Source organism: Lissotriton helveticus, chromosome 1_1 (genome assembly GCF_964261635.1).
Source record: "Lissotriton helveticus chromosome 1_1, aLisHel1.1, whole genome shotgun sequence".
NCBI classification, from domain to species: Eukaryota; Metazoa; Chordata; class Amphibia; order Caudata; family Salamandridae; genus Lissotriton; species Lissotriton helveticus.
The window spans coordinates 1,699,831,613-1,699,853,374 of record NC_136057.1 but is presented as its reverse complement, the minus strand read 5'-3'; the positions used below and the strand labels follow the sequence as shown (position 1 = coordinate 1,699,853,374).

The 21,762-nt window shown below is 43.7% G+C and overlaps 1 protein-coding gene across 1 annotated transcript in view; it reads right to left on the bottom strand.

Annotated features, from left to right (window-relative positions):
• NEMP1 (nuclear envelope integral membrane protein 1) overlaps window positions 1–21,762 on the bottom strand; it is a 323,363-nt gene that overhangs the window by 80,423 nt on the left and 221,178 nt on the right. The window contains exon 7 of the mRNA XM_078689000.1: window positions 21,098–21,323. Within this exon, the coding sequence (XP_078545126.1) occupies window positions 21,098–21,323 (226 nt within the window). The remainder of the gene's footprint in view (window positions 1–21,097; window positions 21,324–21,762) is intronic.

Genomic DNA, 21,762 nt, shown 5'->3' with positions numbered 1-21,762 from the left:
TGGAAGAGGAGGAGGACTTCGAGGCCGAAGAGCCGCCCAAAAGTCCAGAAATCTAGGAACACACGGAGGAAGAAGCCTTCTACTACGAAGACGAGGGTGAAGACGATCAGCGGACAACCCTCGGATCAGCATCCTCGGGGACACAGGACCTGGAGTGGCAGGACCTCGACACCGAGAGCCCGGAAGAGGCCGTGGACACGTACCCTTCGAGGCCTTCGCCGCCAGACGACATTGGGGTCTACAATGTGGTCGTCACGAACGCGGCAACAGCTTTTGGAGTCAAGCTGGATGAGGAGAAACCAAAGGCAGACTTCCTCCTGGAGACCCTGCTCCCCACGCAGACTAGGAGCCAGTACCTCCCCATGCTGGAGAGTGTCATGGCACAGGGGAAAGAGGCATTCAAGGAACCAGCGACATGCATGTCCGTAACACCGAGGACGGAGAAAAATATAAACACTCCACCAAGGACCCTCCATACATCCGAGGATGTGTTACTGGGTACTCCATTATTGCGGCAACCGCCAGGAAGAGGGCGAATGTGCCAACGACATCGGGACCACGTCCAGACAAGGAAAGCAGGAGGATGGACCTAACTGGGAGAAAAACAGAAAGAAATGCTGCAATACAATGGCGCATGGCAAACTCAAACGCCCTGCTGATCAGACACCAGTACCAAATTATGGACGAGATCGGACAGCTGATAAAGCACCCCCCAGACTAGTACCAGTAAAGAGATTCACACCTTGTGGAAGAGGGGAAAAATGTGGCAAATGCTTGCCTCAAAACAGCCTTGGACGGAGCAGACACGTCCAGCAGGCTGATGATGTTGGGAGTCACCGAGAGAAGGCAGGCTTGGATCAGGATCTCTGGGTTCAAACCAGAGGTACAGCACAACATTCTAAGCACCCCGTTCAATGGAGAGACATTGTTTGGGGCGCTGGTGGATGAAAAGCTCACCCAGCTGAAGAAAGAAAACGAAACTGCAAGGTCCATGGGGGCCTTACAATTCAGAGGAACAAAGAGGGGTACCCCGTCACGAAGACCGAACGGAAGGGGGGGTAACCAGCCAGGAACGTCACTCCAGACATTCCAGCAGTAACAACATGGCGACACCCAAACACAGCAAGGGCACCAGAAACAAACATGGAAACAACAGAGGGGCCAGTCCTTTCGCCGGAGAGGAAACTAACGTGGACAAAACAAGAGAGGGGGCCAACAGCCCACCTCTAAGTGACTCCGTTATGAAACACGTGCCCACCCACGCAAATCTTCCCCGGGTGGAGCACAAAAGGAGCAACACAGGGTTACACGGACCAAACATCTGCGAACAGTAACACCTGTAGGAGGCAGAGCAAGTAAAAATCTTCCTAGGAGCACAGATCAACACCATACAGAGCAAGGTGTTTCCCAGCGACAAAAGGACACGGGCACTGGTGAAAGAGACGCACCTCTACCAGAAGGGGCGAGCTCTGACAGTGAGGGCAGCAAGCAAGTTCATGGGCATGATGGCCTCCTGCATACATTTGGTACCAAATGTACGCCTCCACATGAGACCATTCCAAGAATGGCTGCAAAAACAATGGTCACAAGCTACAGGAAGTTGGGAAGATCTAGTGGTTGTAACGCACGCAGTGCAGGAGGAGATGTCGTGGTGGAACAAGAAGAACATAACAGAAGGGAAGCCTCTAGCACCACCGACCCCAATAGTGACCATCACCTCAGACGCATCCCAGAAGCGATGGGGAGCACACATGAGCAAGCTCAGGGTGAGGGGTCTGTGGACTCCAGCGGATGCGGTGAAACACATCAACTACCTGGAACTAAAGACAGTGTTCCACGCCCTGAAAGCCTTCCAGACAAAACTGTACAGCCAGAGTGTTGATCCAAACGGACAACACAACAACGATGTTCTACATCAACAAACAGGGAGGAACACAATCAGCTCCGCTATCGTACCTAGCACAGGAGATGGGCCATCCCACTAAAAATAGACCTGCTAGCCATACACCTACCAGGGAAAGACAATGTGGAAGCGGACAGGCTCAGCAGACAGACATCAGCATCCCACGAGTGGGAGCTCAATTCACAGGAGACGCTAAGGCTATTCAGAAGGTGGGAACACAGACAATAGACCTATTTGCAACACGCCTGAATGCAAAATGCCAAAGCTTCGCATCCAGGCAACCAGGGGAAGGATCCCTGGGGAATGCCCTATGGATAAGCTGGTCAAAGACATTTGCTTACGCCTTTCCCCGATACCATTGATACACAGGGTGCTCAACAAGTGCAGAACCAGCAACAAGACCCTGATCCTGGTGGCACCACACTGGGCCAGGCAGACCTGGTACTCACAGATAATGGAAATGGCACAAGGCACTCCTCACAAATTTGGCATAAGGAAAGACTTACTCTCCATGCAAAACGGGGAGGTACTGCACCCAGAGCCAGAGAGCTTCAGCCTAGTAGCATGGCTCCTGAAGACATAGAGTTTGCGCACCTAAGGTTACCTGAGAGCACCCTGCGGGTACTACGAGAGGCAAGGAGACCTAGCAAACGAAGATGCTATGTGGCGAAATGGAAGAGGTTCACACAATGGTGCAGCAAATAGAAGCTACACAAGAAGATGACAAGAGAGTCAATGGTGCTAAGGTATCTGACGCACCTGCTGAAGGTAAAGCTAAGTTCATCCTCGCTGAGAGTACACCTGGCAGCTATAGTAGCCTATTCAAGAGGAGAAACAGGGAAGAGTTTCTTTACATCACAGATAGTAAAGAGATTCCTGGAAGGGGCAAAGAGGATTGCACCTCCAAAGAAGATGCCGCCACCGGCATGGAACCTTAATTTAGTCCTAACAGAATTCATGAAAGCGCCATTTGAACCAATTCATAAGGCCTCACTACAAATGCTAACAATGAAAACAGCCTTCTTAGTGGCAATCACATCGTTGCGCAGGGTGAGCGAACTACAGGCGCTAACGCTACAAGAACCCTACATCCAGATTTACATAGGGTGGTGAAGAGATCTGACCCACACTTCATGCCGAAGGTGGTGTCAAGGTTCCACATCAACCAGTCGGTGCAAATACCGAGCTTCTTTCAGAAACCGGCCACGAGCGCAGAGAGGGCACTGCACACTCTGGACGCTAGAAGGGCAGTAATGCACTACATAGAAAGAACGAAGGAGCACAGAAAGACTAAGCAGTTCTTTGTGTCCTTCGTTAGTCTTTCTGTGCTCCGCGAGCAGTTTTCTGTGTAGACCAGTAACAAAGGGAACCATCGCACGATGGATCGCACAAACTATACAGCTCTGCCACAAACAAGCAGACCAAGAAATAGCAGGGGCACGGGCCCACTCTAATAGGAAAAAAGTAGCAACGATAGCCTTCCTGGCTAACACACCCATTCAAGACATATGCCTGGTGGCAACATGGGCTTCACTGCACACGTTCACTAAGCACTACTGTGTGGATATACAAATGAACAAAGAAGCACAAGTAGGACAGAAGGTGCTTCAACATATATTCAACAATCAACGCTCATCTTCCACTAAGCCGCCACAAACATAACAAACCTCTACAAAGTCTATGCACAGCATAGTGAATCCAGAAAGATTCATGCTGTAAAACGAATAGTTTCTTACCTGTCGGTGTAGTTTTGCAGCTTGAAGATCTTTCTGGATTCACTAGCGAACCCACCCACCTCCGCCAGAAAGATGAGGATGGAGAAGCAGGTGGTAGTACAAGGACAATACTGAAACAGACACCTTGAAGGACAAAGCGGGTAAATAACTTACTTGATCATTGCCAAGGATTCGCAAACAAAACACAAAAAAAAAAGAATCCGAAGATGACGCCCAAGGGTGGGAGCTTCCGCAGGAAATGTGCCGACGTCACGGGAAGGACACCAAAAGGTGGGACGTCGACGGCCACCTGGGCTACAATTTTATTTTTATTTTTTTAAAAGAGAGAAAAGACTACGATTCCGGACCCAACCACTAGACCGTAGAATAATGTACAGCATAGTGAATCCAGAAAGATCTTCAAGCTGCAAAACTACACCGACAGGTAAGAAAATATTTGTTTCCCGGTTAACAAGGGAGTGCGGCAGGGTTGTGTCCTTGCCCCTACCCTATTCTGCCTGTTCAAAAACAAGGTAGTCAGTTAGTATACTAATTTTCCAACTGATGCACCATCTCTAGCCGGTTCATGGGCTCCTATTTTAATGTTTGCAGATAATACTTTAATCTTATCTAAAACTCAATCGGGTCTGCAACGTGCCCTAGACAGATTTAATGATTTTTGCAACGACCATGACCTAATAGTTGTGGACAAAACAAAGTTCATGGTGTTGCATAAACATAAATCTGTTAAAGGTAGAGTAGTATTGAACAAAGCACCTTTGGAACAAACTGATACCTTTACATACTTAGGTGTGACTGTGGGTAGGAGGATGAACTGGTCACCACAGTTGGACGTTCTAGTTTTAAGGCATAACCAGTTAGCGGGTGCCCAATTAAAAGAACACCGACTTTCAACTACTAAACCGGTGGGGCCAGCTATATCAATTTATAATGGGAAAATCAGAGCTTCTATAATATATGGTGCCGAACTCTGGGGGTTCGAAAATTTATCACCCCTAGTTAGGGCACTAAATAATTTTTATGAGATCATTGACCACCCTCCCACAATCCACCCCTAAAACCTCTGCTATTATATTTAGGCTGTACTTCTTTTGATGAGGTGGCGGGATTCAGACCCCTAGCTTACTGGAGGAGGCTATGGACCACACCAAAATTGGTAACTTATGCACAGACTCTAATGTACATTAGGAATGCTGATTTGTCTTCAAAAATTAAATGGCTCCAGAAGCTTAAATTTAATTTGCATGACATGGGGCTTAGAGATCTGTGGGATGACCCGATAGGGAATTCATTTCCCAGTAAAAATGATTACAAAGCGCTTTATTGGGATATGATCAGTAAGCAGACCCTGTCGGTGGTGGACAGTAACACGCTCACAGGTATCTTTATGGAACATAAGCTTGTAGTAGAAGCAAAGGCCTATTGGAATCTGATAACGAAACCTGGTGACAGGAAATTGTATCACCAATTCAGAGTGGGCACCCTTCCGCTAAGATCGTTTATGGCACACAGGAACAATGCTCCAGACACTAACTGTCCCCTGTGTTTATCACAGGAAGAGTCGATTAGTCATGTATTGTTTGTGTGTCCGGCCTACAGTAGTCCCAGTCACAAGTGGCTCAAGCCGCTTTGCTCCAACCTAGTACGAGATCGGGTACGGTAGCATTGCGTATCTTGGTAACAAATACCCGACCCAACATTGTTATAGCCATTGCGAAATTTCTTAGCTGGGCATGGGCACTGCGAAGGAAAAATCTCCCCCCTCCAGGAACTATTACATTAAAATAAGATTGGATAGCGGTTCCTCTCTTGTAGCTTTCTGATGAAATATTCTATTTGGAAATGTTCTTAAAGTTATTCTATGAAACATTCTTAGGGTCTTTCGATAATCTATCTTTTAAATTTTGTAAGTTTGTATGTTTTTACGGTGTTCATATTGTGTCTTTTATGATTGAAAAATTAACGAATAAAGACTGTTTGATTGATTGACTCACTCCTCACACTGTTTGGGGAAAGACCTTTCAACAGCCAGTTGTCCAAGTACCGGTACACGAAGATGCCCCTATGGCCATGCACTTCGTGAACACTTGAATGGCTGACTTCAACCTGAAGGGCAGTACTTTAAACTGGTAATGAGAGGATTCCACCAGGAATCGTAGGTATTGTCTGTGATGCTGATTGATCGGGACGTGAAAGTATGCATCTTGCAGATCCAGCGAACACTTCCAATCTCCCTGTCTGAGATGTGGATATATTTGATGGAGAGCCAACATGCGAAACTTCTCCTTTCTGATTGATTGGTTGAGTGTCCGCAGGCCCAGAATGGGTCTGTATTCTGCCTTTTGGACCTTTTTCTTTACCAAGAAGTATCGTGAGTAAACCCCTTTCCCTCTTTGAGATACTGGCACCTTCTCAATGGCTGACTTTTTGAGAAGGGTGGCAACTTCTCTCTGCAAGAGCTTGAACTGGTGACACGAAGATGGAACTTGAGGGATTGAGGTGGGACAGTGTCGAAAACGTAGAGAGTACCCATTCTGCAGCGTAGCTAGCACCCATCGATCCTTTGTGATAGCACACCACTCTTCCAAGATGATTTGCGATACTTCCCCCCACTGGAGTGGTGAACGGCGATGGGGGAAGTGAGTACTCATTGCTTTGTCTGCGTCTTGGCGAAGTTGTTATCTTGATGCTGATTTCCTCCTCCTCTGGAGGAACATCTGCCCCGATACGGAGACCTTTGCTGACCCATTTTTTTGCCAATGAGGGGTTTGAACCCTCTGTTGGGAGGATCCCCGATTGTAAGATCGGAATCTCTTGCGGAATTCCTCCTTCTTTTCAAGACACACTGCCTTCAGTGTGTCCTATTCCGTTTTCATCCGTGACATCTCTTCATCCGTGTGACTCCCGAACAGAGAAGAGTCGGAGAAAGGAAGATTTAGGATGCGTGACTGCACTTCTGGATTGAGCGCTGTAAGTCAGAGCCAAGATGTTCTTCATGCACAAACCCCATGTGCATACGCATGAGCCGAAGGGAAGCCCCATCCGCCGCAGCGCTGATAACCTGGTTAGACACCAGACTGCCCTCTGGTAAGATTTCCTCAAAATCTTTGCGATCTTCCTGCAGCAACTTTTCAATGAATTTCTGTAGTGAGTCCCACAGAGATCTGTTGTAGCGGCCCAGGCAAGCCGATGCGTTGGAGGCCAAAGTGCCACAAACCTTCCTACCCCATGAATCCTATTTTTTACTCTCCTTATCTGGTGGAACAGTAGAGGAGGATGCGACAGCATGGGTTTTCTTTGCTGCAGCAATTAGGACAGAATCCGGGGGAGGATCAGCTCTAAGGAAGAGTGGATCGTCCTCTGGTGAATGGTACTTTTTTAAAATTCTCGCTGGAGCGGTCTTAACACTCGGCGGTGTGAGAAAGATGTACATCACTGGCTCTATGAGGCCTGGTACCAATGGGGGAAGAGGTTTAGATACTGCTCTTTGGTGTAGTCTCTCAAAAATCACAAAGGACTTCCTTTGACGAGTCGGCATAGGGATACCTAGCTTCATCGCCCCTCTACCAAGAATGTCCTGAAAAGTGTAGACATCATCCACCGGACAGACCCTTGACGGCAGACTGTTGGTCAAAGTAGGCGAATAGTCTCTATGGGACGTACAAGTGGAAGAAGAGGACGGAGTTGGGGATCTGGGAGCTCTTCTCCTGCTTCTTGATCTAGATCATCTTCTGTGCGAGTGCTCAGGGGTGTGGCTGCGAGCTCTGGCCCTTGAAGGAGAACATTCTCTATCCACCGCCTGTACTAGACGAGCCAACGGAGATCTGTGGAGAGGGCTCGAGTAATGCTGCTCCGCTGGGACTGCAGCCGTGGACCAGTGATGCAGAGGCCTGTTCCATCGCGGTGACAGATGGATGGAAGGTGATCAATTCCTCTCTCACCCCTCAGTAGATTGTGCAGGGGCGGGGAAGAGTTCACCTCTTCATGTGCAGGCATGGTTGGGGAACCTTGGTGTCCCCCTGACGCTGGACTGCTAGAAGTTGAGATCACCTTGACGTTGATCCCCGGTGAAAACTGGGGGAACCGGTTCTAGACGTCGGTGACTGTGACGTTGACAGGCTTACTGGAAGTGAGGCTTCTTCAGAAGGTTGCCTCAACGCCGATCTCGAGCATCTGTGCACAGACTGTCTTCTCAACGGAGATGATTGCCTCGACGTTGACTTTCTCCTCTTGGAAGGTGGACTTGACCTTGTAGCAGGACGTCGAACGTCTACCAGAAGCCAACGGAGTGTCAAGTTTCAACGTCCATTGCCACCTCTCAAAAGACTGGTGCCTAGACGTCGACCTGCATTGGGCTGCCGGCGACGGAGATCTATTTCGACGCCGAAGATCTCTGCACTGATCTCGTCGGAGTTTTCTGTTTCGACGTCGATAATGGAGTGTGCAGAATTGATGTCGAAGAGCCTTGCCCTGACTTCGACGGAGACTTCTGCCTCAACGCCAAAGGAGGGGTCCCGTGCCTCAACGTCGAAGATCCTTGGACTGATCTCGACGGAGACCTGTGCCTCAATGTCGATGACAGAGAGATGCGCCACGACTTTGATCGCCGATGAGGCGATGACGGAGTGATGCGCCTCGACGTCGACGATGAGGCGACGGAGTGATGCGCCTAGACATCGATCGCCGATGCGTTGACGGAGTGATGTGCCTCGAAGTCTATCGCTTAGCCAGCGTCGACAGATATCTTTCTCTCGACGCTGAGCACCGCCTGGTTGATGCCAATAGAGGACTTGTTATTTTAGTCGGCAATGATTTCGTTGTCGATTGATGATGCGCCACCATCAACGAAGTCTTCAACGCTGATTTCTTCATCGTCGGCAGCTTCGACGTCGATCCCGACGGGGAACAGGTCGGGACTTTTCCTCTCAACCGGGTTCTCTTCTTCTCCTGCCTCACAGGAGACCTACCTCTTTCAGAGAGGCCATAAAGTTTAATCCTCTCCCTGTCCTTGATGGTCCTTTTCGACAACTTCTTACAATGATGGCAATTGCTAGAAGAGTGAGACTCAGGGAGGCAGAGAATACACAATCTGATGTGGCCTTCTTGCCACAGGAAGGGCAAGGGTCAATAAAAGAAGGTATTTCTAAAGAAAATAAACAGTTTTTGGAATACAAAAAAGGTGTCACTTGCACTCTAAGACAAACAGACGTTGAGTGAAAGCAGAAAACCTAGAATTTTATAAGATATTTTTGACAGAAAGACAAAAAAAGGAAGAACTGAAAGTCTGACTGAAGGAGCCGGAAAGAACAACTGACCTGTAACCCCTGAGGCATGATGGGAAGCTAGGGGTCATGGCTGCCTTAAAGGCATGGTGCCAGTTTATTTCTATGTTGCTAAGTGTTAGCTTGTCAGTTTTTCTATGATATGTTTCTACAATGCAGCCTGCGACCTGTCAATGCTTTCAGTCCTTTTGCAGGATTTAGGATTTGTCTGGATTCTCTCTGTCTCCGTTTTTTCTCACGGTTCCCCCCTCTCTCACTAAGAGGTACCGTTTCGAGAGCCAAGAATGTTAGTAATTTCCAGTCCCCATCATGTTCCATCTCCATGTGCTTCGCAACTGCATTACTGCGATCTCTGTTGACTGTTGTACATACATGTTCTAAAATCCTCTTCTTGAGTACACATATCGTGCTCCCTATGTATTTGAGGGAGCATGGACATTCGATCATGTACCCCACAAACTGACTTTTGCAGGTTATCAGTTCCCTGATTTGCCACATTTTTCTGTTCGGTAATTCAACCTGATTAATCTTCTTGGCAATTTAGCACACCTTGCAGTTGTAGCATTTTCTGAACCCTTTTGTTTGTAACCACTGAGTTCCTTTTGTTTTGCTGGTAGCCTGATGATGACTATGGACTAATTTGTCCCTCAGATTTTGTGCTCTGCGATAAGTTATATTCGGGTGATTCCCCATCAATTTTCCAACCGTTGGGTCCATTTGTAGCAGTTTCCAATTTTTTCTCAAAATCGGATTGATTTCCTTGGCTTCACAACAATAATCCATGATTAGTCTCACGGGTTCCGTTGCCAGTTTGTCATTGATTTGTGGTTTCATTTTCACTTTCAGGGTGTCTTGTCTCAATTTTTGATTAGCTCTCATTCATCCTCTTTTGATGCTATAAGATTACAGCATCAAAAGAGGATGGATGAGAGCTTGGTTGGTTGGTTTACAATGCAGCCTGTAGGTTAACAATGTCTACTTTATTTGCAGTTTTTACTCTTCATGAGTGCTTTACTCATTAAAAAACACAGTTCCAATGCTACTTGCCCTCTTGTGTTTTTATATATTGGCAAATAGTCTTTATGCGTGTAATTACATTGTTTAGCCTCCTATTGGGAGCCGCATTGGTATGAAAAAAATTGATGTTTAGAGCTGTATATATAAATATATATATATTCATTGAAAAAAACATAGGTTTCACACACGTTATAGTTAGGAATTAGCATTTAAAAAACCATGCAAATTCTTCCAAAAAACCCTAGTTTTCACACGTTAGTTAGCTGAACATTTCTCTCATACAACACCTTTGAAATTCCTCCGTTATAGTTAGCTCAGCTAACTATAACTTGCGCGCCCGCAATGCACTGCTGATGACATCACTCATGACATGGTCAGTGACATCACTCATGACATCACTCATGACATCACTCACTGAATGTGTGTCTTTCTGAAAAATAAATATTTTTATATATGTATATCTAAAGGTCGATGGAAGAATAAATGGGTAAATAAGTGTCTAAATGGATGTTGTTTTTGTAAATGTCATTGTATAACTGACTTATTAAGTGTATCTTAGTGAATACATGTATTAGCGAGTAATGTTTAAATATGTAAATATCTGCATCAGTGTCTCACTTTGTGTATAAGTGGCTGCATGGGTTGGTGAGTAGCTACACGAGTGTCTATATGGGTTATTAGTTGGTTTTTTGAGTATCAGAATGAGTGTCTGTATGGTTTGGTGGCGGGTATTACTTAGGGCACAGATGCATGAATGACTGACTCACTGTTTGTATGTGTTTTGAAGACAGCATGTGTGCAGGACTGCACGGGTGGATGAATGTGTGTATGGGTGTGCTAGTGAGTGAATGACTGCCTCAATAGTGTCTTTATGAGTAAGTACATATGTTTTAAACAAGTATGTGTGACTATCTATGTATATAAGTAAGGATATATGACAGTGACAGATTCAAAAAGTTCCTGTATAAATATGTGTTTCTATCACTGATTGTTTTAGAGAGTATGTTTACATTTCTGTAAAAGTAAGTGTAGTGGTGTGTGTATAGCAGTATATGCAAACAAATGGATGTTTGATAGTTTATTTGCATGTGTGAGTATGTGTGTGAGTAACTGTATGGATGACTGTCGGCGTGTAACAGTATTTATAAGTATAGGAGTACATATGATGAGTGAGTACATGTATAAGTGACTATATAGAACTGTTGGTGAATGAGTGCATGAGTATGTAGATGGCGGAATTACTGAATAGGTTGTTGGTAAGGGGTATTGGTATCTCCATTTTTTAAATTTATTTTTACTTTCTATTTCTGAAGGTGTGTATCAAAGGTTATATTACGCCAAAAGGAGGTCTGTCATTCTTTCACAAGGATGATATCATCAGTGATGTCATTTGAGATGTCATCAGTGATGTCATGAGTGATGCCACTGACCATGTCATGAGTGATGTAATATGTGACGTCATCAGCAGTGCATTGCGGGCGCGCAAGTTATAGTTAGCTGAGCTAACTATAACGGAGGAATTTCCAAGGTTTTGTATGAGAGAAATGTTCAGCTAACTATAACGTGTGAAAACTAGGGTTTTTTCAATGAATTTGCATGGTTTTTTAAATGCTAATTCCTAACTATAACGTGTGTGAAACCTATGGTTTTTTCAATTAATTTGCAAGGTTTTTTAAATGCTAATTCCTAACTAGAACGTTTGTGAAACCTATGGTTTTTTCTGTGAATTTCCAAGGTTTTGTAAATGATAAGTTATAAATGTATTAATTATTATGTCTTTCTTTTTATACTAATTTCTTATATTTTTAATATAAATATTTATATGTATTTAATTTTTTAGATTATATTTCATATTCTTGTTATAAAATAATAACACAACTAAATTGCAAAGTAATTTTTGGATTAATTATTGCTTGACTTCGGTTGCAAGTGTAACAACTCCAGCAATGCTCTGGGGCCCTATGCTCACAAAGCTGTATCACTCCTTACACCTGCTTCAAGCATGTGTAAGGTTTTGACGCAGCATAAGCTGAAAAGTGACTGAATGAAATGTTATACATTTCACTCAGTCACTTTTAGGAGGCGTTGCTGCACCCCCTTCTGCACAGGAAAGCCTCTTCTGGTGCAGGGCTTTACAATGTAATGCACTGTCCAGATGCGTCACATTGTTAATAGCACACACCATGGCACATCTTTTGCACCACCGCTGTGTCTCAAAAGTGACGCAACGGCTGTGTAAAAGAGGCACAAGGGGATTGTAAATCCGCCCCTAACACATACAAATTCACCCAGGCAGTTTCACCAGCAGCGCAAATTGAAGCATAGACTTCTAACATATTTATGTACATATGTTACATTCAAGTGCTTCGCACATACTACAGTATACTATAGGTAAACACCTTTTAGATTTATGCTGTAGCACTTCCTTATAGCTCTGCACTTTCACATTCTCCATACACTAGTAATATATTCATTTATGAACTACACATTCATTCTGACAAACTTTTACACACTAACATAGAAATATAGTTCTTTCTTTGACCAGTGAAGGTAGTTCTAAAAAGAACTGTTTTTTTTGTTTTGTATTTTTTTTGTGTTTTCTCAACAAATTCCAAGCGGAACAAAAGAATGAAAAAAAGAACAACTAATGTCGAGGAGCAATAATACTGCATCCTGCGTTTCATCAGGTCTATAGACTGTTGCCCATAACACAAAAGTTTATCGCAATAAATGCAAAGAATTTTAACTTTAGCAAAGTCAGAATCAATATGTGGGTGTGGACTGCTTGCTGGAAATGCTGCAGCAGTTGATGTGCTTGGTGTAGCAGCAGGTGGGTTCTCGTGCAACCTCCGTCTTTCAGCTCGAGCAAAGTTCTTGGGGTGCAAGTTCTTCACGTGTCGCACCATATTTGCTGTGCCAAATGAGTATTTTTTACATGGATCACCCCTTGAAAGAGTTTTTGGGAAAATTTTACAGGTTACTTTTGCAGCATTAACCTTTTTTGACCTGGGCTGAAAAGTGAAAAACTTCCAAATTAGAGCTTCTTCAGGAATTAAATATTCCTCTGAAGAACTGCTGGAAGATGACTCCATTGCTCCCAATATGGTGATCTTCCTTCTATTTGAGAAGATTCTCACAACAAATGCTTCTTCTTATAAAGTCAAAGTCGAATAATTAGAATGGGACGGAACATTCAACACTCGCAATAGGAAAAGTTACGAACCAATCAAATCTCTACCTTTAAAGTCACATGGCTTTGCGTACGTTTATGATGCGCTTGCGCAGCTCTTTTAATACGAGTACGCATGATGTTCTACCGCGATTAGTGTAATTCTTTTTTAAAGTAATATAGGATTATTAAAAGTATTTTTTAAAAATCATAGTTATCCCAAATGTCTGCCCTTAGTATCTACATTAAATACATACATGTTTTAAACCAAGTAGAAACATTGCCCCCTTTCGCGTACAGAACGCCGTACAGGACACCAAAGCTTTAATGCGACGCGCAACGTCAAAGCATATTCGTACCGTATGCGCGGGTACACGCTGAGTATGATAAGCAGTACAAACTATGGTGCGATCACCCTCTCAGTGACAAATCAGAGCTCAGGGCGCGCTAAGGAGAATGATTAGAAGTGCGGACTCACTACAGATCCGATTCTGGGCCTGCCTCTGCGTACATTAGAACACCGACTCCCATCTCTCTCTGTTGTTAATTGTTAGTGCACACACTCATACTTGCACATGCGCGGTGCACGCCCGCCCACACTACCCACATTCCACCACCTAGCATGCTTGCTATCATTTAGCCTGGAAACCAATACATTACCCAATGGCATGTCCCCCAGGGCCATCATTCTTGCAGACCGCGAAAACGCTACCATGACGACCCTGGCCTTGGTGTGATCAGCCCCGCGGTTCCCATATAATGCAGGCACTCACGTGAGCATGCTCTCTTTTGCCTGCCTGTGCTGCGATGACAGACAGACTGTCGAAAACACCCCAAACTCAGCAAAACCGCAGCCTTTCAACACACGACAAAAGACGACAAAGGCAATGTTAAGAGAAGACATCACAACATCAGCCTCCACTGTAAATTGTATATACATAATGATATTTCTTTATCCTTCATATGGCTTTCCTACCCCTCAATGGTTTTAAATTGTATTTACATAATTGAAATATTTCTTCATAAGTCACGAGGTCCTATACACCTCTAATCTTAAAAATTGTGCATGCATAAATTTCTGTGTCATATTTCTGTACTACGCCAGGTGCTTAGGCCTCTATTATTATTAATTGTGCGTCCATGATACTATTTTCTTTTCTGCGTCACGAGGCTGTCCCAGGCATCTATTAACTTATTGATCTTCCTTTGCTTGCTGGAGCAGCAACAGTCTTAACTACGGAATATTAAGAACCCACATTAAAATTCACTTTTGATAGTAGTTACGCAACTCAGTTTACGATGACTAATCAAAATGTCCTTTTGTTTCCTTCAACAAACATCCTTCAGAAGCAACCACGGCCTATCGAGCAACAGCAATGGAATTCTCTGCAACTTATTGAATATACTTTGACGTATAGAGGCAGAGTTCAAGTAGAGTGGTGAACTCCGGTGGCCGTACTCTTTATACAAGGTAAGCACAGCACCCTAGATCTACAAAGCCTTCATAGCAATGCATTAGAAATAATTCGGCATAACGGGCGTCAGTAACGCAGTAGGCACTTCCATATAGACACCACTTGAACGCGGCCCTATAAAAACTGAAATGTACCAGATACACTGCACTCGTAAAACTGTACTGTTAGCTTTATTTGTGAATCGAGAGAGGGCCATATCATCAACCCTTGGCGACAAAATTATCGCCACTTTATCGGCAACAAACTGCCGCTAAAGTGGCCATAATAGCTTTGATAATATGCTCTATGGAATTCCAATCGAAGCTCATGTTAGATGTGAAGGACATCGGACATGAGCTTCGATTGGAATTCCATAGAGCATATTATCAAACCCATTATCGCCACTTTAGCGGCACTTTCCTGCCGATAAAGTGGCAATAATTTTGTCGCCCAGGCTAGATATTATCGCTCAGAATGCGTAGTGTACAGCAGCTTCTCTGTAAAATCTATAATTACCTCCGAGCAGTGACAACAGATAGGTTACAACAGTCTGACAAACAGATCCACAACCTTATTACGCAACTTTTGAGTCACTTTTAACATGGGTAAAGTGATGCAAGGAGCTAGTAAATCTACGTCTGGTTCAACAAAAAATCTAAACTCCAGACTCTGTGACACAGTTTTAATGTTGTTTTCTCTCTCTCTCGGTGACATCATTTCTCTTTCTCTCTTAAACTTAGACACTGCTGTCTGCTTGGACATGTAGAAAATCAGCCCAACTTAAGGTGTGAACTCCACTCCCTAATGTGTTTGGGCACAAAGTTTACACAACGGTAAGTATAGAGGCCTAGATCTACAAATCCTTCATAGGAATGCATTAGAAATAATTCGGCATAACGGGCGTCCGTAACGCAGAAGGCACTTCCATATAGACACCACTTGAACGCGGCACTATAACAGAACAGGAATATACGAGTCACACTGCATACGTAAAACTGTAGAGTTACAACAACTTCTAATGCTTCAGCTCATTTACTCACATCTACATAATTCTAAATTCTAATTTTCTTTTTTCTTTTGCACATTACCAATCGGACACCTTTTGGAATCGATTTCACAATTTCTTTATAACATTGTTTAAGAGTTTTTGCCAGTTCTAATATAGTTATAATTGAGTTTCGTTTATATTTATTGTTTAATAAAAGTGAATAAAAAAAAACTACATACTTCTTTTATTTTGTGGGGGAGGGGTATGACGGTCCACAATAAAAATAATGTTGAAATACTATAGGAAGATATTCAAGACTAGGATTGAAAACTACTGAGTTCTAACTGACTGATATAATAAATGCAACGGTGAGAAACTACTAAAATGGCGGTGGCACCTCGGCACTACCTTTCAAATAAATCACTATTAATACTGTACAAAAGTACAGCACCGTATGAATCACACGAACCGGGAAAAGAAAGCGACAGATTTACTAACTGATATAAAGAAAGGTTTGCTTGTTGAACTTGAAGAAAAAGAAAACGTGAACTTCGAAACGACGCTGAGCATGCGAAGAGAGTACAACTGCTACACCAAAAAAAGGAAAGCTTTACATACAAAAGGCGATACATTATCGTCGATTTTATCGGCAGGAACCTGCCGCTAAAGCGGAGATAATAGGCTTGATAATAGGCCCTTGTAACTTCCCATAGCAGTCCAGGTTCTGGTGTTAACCTGGGCTGCTATGGTTATTCACAAGGGCATATTATCAAGCCCATTATCTCCGCTTTATCGGCAGTTCCCTGCCAGTAAAAGCGACGATAATGTATCACCTTTTGTTGATAATATGGCCCATTGCTCTTTTCTTTGACCAGTAAACTTAGGTGCATATTATCAAGGACCGGTGTTAAAATTATCGCCGTTTTATTGGCAAGAAACTGCCGATAAAATGGCGATAATGAGCTTGATAATACGGCCTTGTTATTTTCCATAGAACCCCATGTTAGCACCAGAACATAGGCTTCTATGGGAATTTACAAGGACGTATTATCAAGCCCACCCTCCCAACATTAATAAAAAACTCCAGACAAGGCAGATACCCGAAGATAGAAGGTCATTTTACATATCACTGCCCCAGAAAGGTGGCGTTCCCTGCGACGTGTACGGGGAGAGAGAGAGAGAGCTCAAAACCTATTTTTTTTTTAAAAAGACCCGAGGGGTACCGCTCACCGAAACTGCGGGGAGTAGGACAGTAACCCCCTCCCCCACCCCACCCCCGGCATACTTCAAAATAAAAACCAGAGGAGTGCCGTTCCCCAGTGCTCGGGCACCTTACAAGCCCCCAATATGCAGAAAAATTGCCCCTGTAATTTACACCCCTAATGAATAAAACGGACGTCTACTTTTTTTTCACCTTTTCCACCGCTACTTTTTTTTTCACCTTTTCCACCGCGTACAAGTACTGCACGAGTACCCCGCCATTTTTTATTTTAAAAAAAATTCAAATTGAGCCTAAAGATTCATGTACCACGCCTTGACCAAGACTATAGGCTCAGAATGTTTCTACCCTGCCCCTTTCCTTATTTCTCAACTTTGTTTTACTGTTTTCTTGTGACTCTGCTCTCCCGACAAACATGGCTGCCAATACTTTCTGGTTTGGAGTATTGACAGCCAATCAGCATGCAGCTCCTGCTCGTAATTGTAGGTATTTCCATACGTGTACGCCGCGATTTTTCTTTAAAATAAAAAATAGAGCCTAAACATCCATGTACGACCCCCTGACCAAACCTAGAGGGTCAGAATATCTCTACCCTACCCCCTTCCCTTATTTCTCAACTTTGTTTTACTGTTTTCTTGTGACTCGGTTCTAGAGAGGCACAAGATGGCCGCCAACACTTCCTGGTTTCGAGTGTTGACAGACAGTTCACAGCCAATTAGCATGCAGCTCGCGCTCGTAATTGTACAGATTTCAGTACGCGTACTGAACTCCGACTCCAGATATCGCTATGATTTTACTTGCAATTTTCTCAGAAACTACTGAACGGATTTACACCATTTAACAAAAAGCACAATCTACGAACCAAACTCTACCTTTCTGTCAAATTTCATGTAATTCCGTTCAGGCTGTAGCCCTGGCTAAAGGTCCCTATGGAAAACTGCACGGGGAAAACACGTTTTGGGACCCCCCCTTTTTTCTCGGCCCCTACTTGACGAATCACCCCCAAACTTTCAGGGAAGGAGCGGAACCGAGCAGGCCATTTTCTTGGAGACATTCACGACGATTCGTCCACCGGCGCCAAAGTTATCCCAAATAGAATGTTGTGGATTTCCTATGGAAACTAGGTCCTAACTACAACTACCTACTGGCGACCACCAGTAGGATAGATATATATATATATATATATATATATATATATATATAAGAACATTTATGGTTATTTTTTACTTCTAGTAGCTGTATTGGAATACTGCTGTGGTAACATTCACCGAGTCCTTGGTAAGAATGGGGCTAGGAGATGACAATTTAAGCATGTGAATCTATGAATGATCCAGTGCTAGAGAAGACAAGCAAAAAGGGAAAAGATGAGCTCTGTGTGCTTTGCTGAAAGCCCAGAAATCACCCATGGTGTGGAAGGAGACCGGAAGCCCATTCCAATGTTGGGAGTCCAATGCTTCGATAGACCCATCACTTCTGTGAACCCTTCTAAAAAAGAGGGCTCCATACAGGGAGGAGATGTCAATCGTAAAGGGTGTGCAGGCACATGTGGCTCGAGTAAGTATAAAATACATTTGGGGCACAACAGTGATGGCCTGTTGCGCAAGGCATACCAATTTGTAACACACTCATTTCTTGATGGGGAGCTAAAAAAGGGCTCTGTGAGCCTCACAGATGTGACCAACTTTGAGGACACCCATAATCCGATGTACAGTTGTGTTCTGAATAGGCTGAAGTTTTTTTTCTCTGCTGGTTTTTGGTTAAACCAAGATATATAGTGTTCACGTAGCCCAGTTCTCTCTTGCACTGGCTTCTCAGACACACAATGGAATACAAGCCAAGCAAAGGTTATGCACTAAGGATGTGCCTCTGCCTAGTACACAGCCATTGCTGGACTTGTATTGCTGAAAATCCATCAAAAGATGATAATGTCAGACATGTTTCCTAAATATTTCCTAACTCGTCGAGCTGAAGAGGTGCATGGCCAGCCTCGAATGGTGGTTTCCTGCTTAAGAATGAACCATGGGAAGGAATTTCTGGAGCAGGAGATTGTGGCTGCATTCAATCAACCCTTCCTGTGATCACTCAGAAAGACGCAAGGCAGGGGTGGTGGGAGGGAAAATGCTCAAATAGGGTAGTCACGGGGTGGAAAGAATTTGCAGGGAAGGGTGGTGACCGATCAAGATCAGACAACTTTGTTGACAAGGGATATTACGAATTAGAGAAGGAGAAGGCTACAAAAGAGGCACCAGTACACCTATTGCCATAAAACGCCCATAAGGGGTGATGGAATGGTTATCTATGGTCACATCACTACACCCCGGCCCTGCTTATTAGGTCTCGCCTTTTCCATTCCGAAGGAATGGGAAATGGCGAGAATTCAAGTGCTCAAAATCCTCGTGAAACCACCGCTTTTTTCGTGCGGTTTTCTTCGAGTTCACGTGGCCACAGGCACGCGCTTTTGGCCCATAAACTTTCATAGCCATCTGTTCCCCAATGTCCCTCCCACCCTTCCTTTGATCTTGCCGCGAGTTCTTACAGGCTAATGGCCCTCCCCCTCCCCCAGCACAGAGCGCGCATCGCTTGTTTTTTTTAGAGCGCTGTGCTCTCAAAAGCACTACTTCCTACTTGTTTCCCATTGCAGTGGGCAATGTTATTGGGCCGTTAGCAGTCTGCAGAGTGTGACATTTAATAAAACAAAAGCACACTGTAAAACTTCGGGCACAGAGTATTTATACTAGGAAACAGCGCTCAGCCAAAAGTCACGCACGTTAAACGCTTCTCTCCATTTCATAGGCTTCATAAGAGGCGCGTGTTTCAGTAATGACACCTTCAGAGACTGAGTGACGCTGAAGTCCCGAAAGACATCTTACACCTCCGCCATTCGGAACAACCCCGCTCGCCGCTGCAGCTAGTACTGAGGAGCCAAGCTGCAGTGAGTGTGCGCGACGCCATCTTACTTTCACCCAAGCTTCCTGGTGATCGGATGTTCCCTCAGAGGCTGACTCCAGCATCATATCCCCTTTCAATGTTACACTGAAACACATAGTCCAGCCGCGGGTCTCGCCCTTTACCTGAAGCTTTGACTCCGGGCCTTGGTTCCGAGAGGTCAGCTGCACATGCCAGCCCAGCACAGAGCGCGCATCGCTTGTTTTTTTTAGAGCGCTGTGCTCTCACAAGCACTACTTCCTACTGGTCTTTTTTTTAACATTAAATAATGGCGGCCGCGCATCTTGTTGTTGCTTGTTAAGATGTAAACTTGCTGCGGGGATGTAACCTCTTGAGCTCAGGTCAAAGCCAATCGCTCAAACTTTCCTAATGCGAAAAGTTAAAAGTATGGGCATTGTAAATCACAAAACAAAAAAATAAAATGTCATTTAGAAAACCAATAGCTCAAACTTTCCTACTGCGAGACCTATTGGCTACGCCAGTGCTTGTTTTATTAGAAGTTATTTTGTGAAGCTTGCTAAATTTAAAAAAAAATCAATGAAACTAATATTTGACTATGCCTTTAGAAAAACCTTCAACATCAATCTTTTTCCTTCAGTAGATGCAGCTCCACAAAAGAAAATACCATTTTAAAACAAAGAAAAGAAGGAGAAAACCTTTCTGACTGACAACTGTGCAGAATGCCTGTGAAAGGTAGCCTTCCAGTGTCTCCGGATTCGTAGGGTGCTTGGTTGGGGCGGCAAGAAGTAGCTAAAGAATCACATCAGAAAAATAATTCATTGGAGGAAAAAACACAAAAAAGGGGCAATGCAGCTCAGAGTTCAGAGATTATACTCAAAGTGGATGATCAACTCGGGGACCAACTGCCATGGTTTTGCTTGGTCCTGTTTTTTTTCTTTTTTAAATGGGAAAAATATAGTCATAGAATTAATGACATCTATAACTATCACATACTGAATATGTAATCAACAGTTGATTTGAGTGTATTTGTTCGACTAGCTCTATGTATCAATATGCTTGACCCTCATACAAATGGGAAATGTACCACTTGAAATCATTTTGCATTTTATTTTCATTGTTAAAATGCTTAATAAAAATCATTTGAAATAAAAAAAAAAAATGGGAAAATGTCAAGTGTTCATTTACTTAGTGTTACTTCTCCAGGACCTTTCCCCTTATTTGTTTTGCAAAATGTAAGTATAAAAAAATATATACTTATTACAATACAAATTTTAAAAATGTACTTCTTATTCAACATCAAAGTGTAATGCTGCAAGTATGTTTGTCGATTCAACGTTAATGATCTTAATGACGATACACATGATGGATAATGTTGCACGTAAGTAACTACACAGCATACATCAATAATCTAAAAAGGGTTACCTGAATGTGGTTAGCACCCACTGGACTGGATACTCCAAATGCTTTGTGCAGAATGCAATGATCATTAAGGTAAGTGCAACATGTCGGACCTGTATGCCCAAGAACATCATCAGCATGCCGATTAGCTGCAGTGTCCAGCTGAGAAGGTTGATGCTGCGTTCATTCTCTAGTGGACCATACTTATAGCAGATGGCAAAGCTGATGAACCCAACAAGGATCATGTAACCTGACAAAGAAGCAGAGGGGATAATCTAAGGAACAGTGTTCATGTAAAAACAATGTATTTCAAGTAATACAGATGAACTACTTTACATTAAATAATACATGAAAGGAGCTCAGGAGGTAGCAGAATGAGATTTAAAGGGTTGGTGCTCGTGTAAACAAACCACCCCGATATAGGCGCCAGCTCTAGACACTTGAAAAAACACAAGACTTTTATTAACTTGTTTAACCACCAGAAACACACACTTTCACGTTTTGGAAAGGGAAATTCCTGCCAGGACAATTTAACAAAAAACACAAAAAAAACACTCATGGGTGATTCTACCAATACAAAAAAGAAACACCCTCAATGTGGAATAGTTACTTACCTATATACATAGTTCACCATTATAGGTATCATCTTTACTCCTGGGGGAGGTTCATGATTGTTTAAACAGCAAACC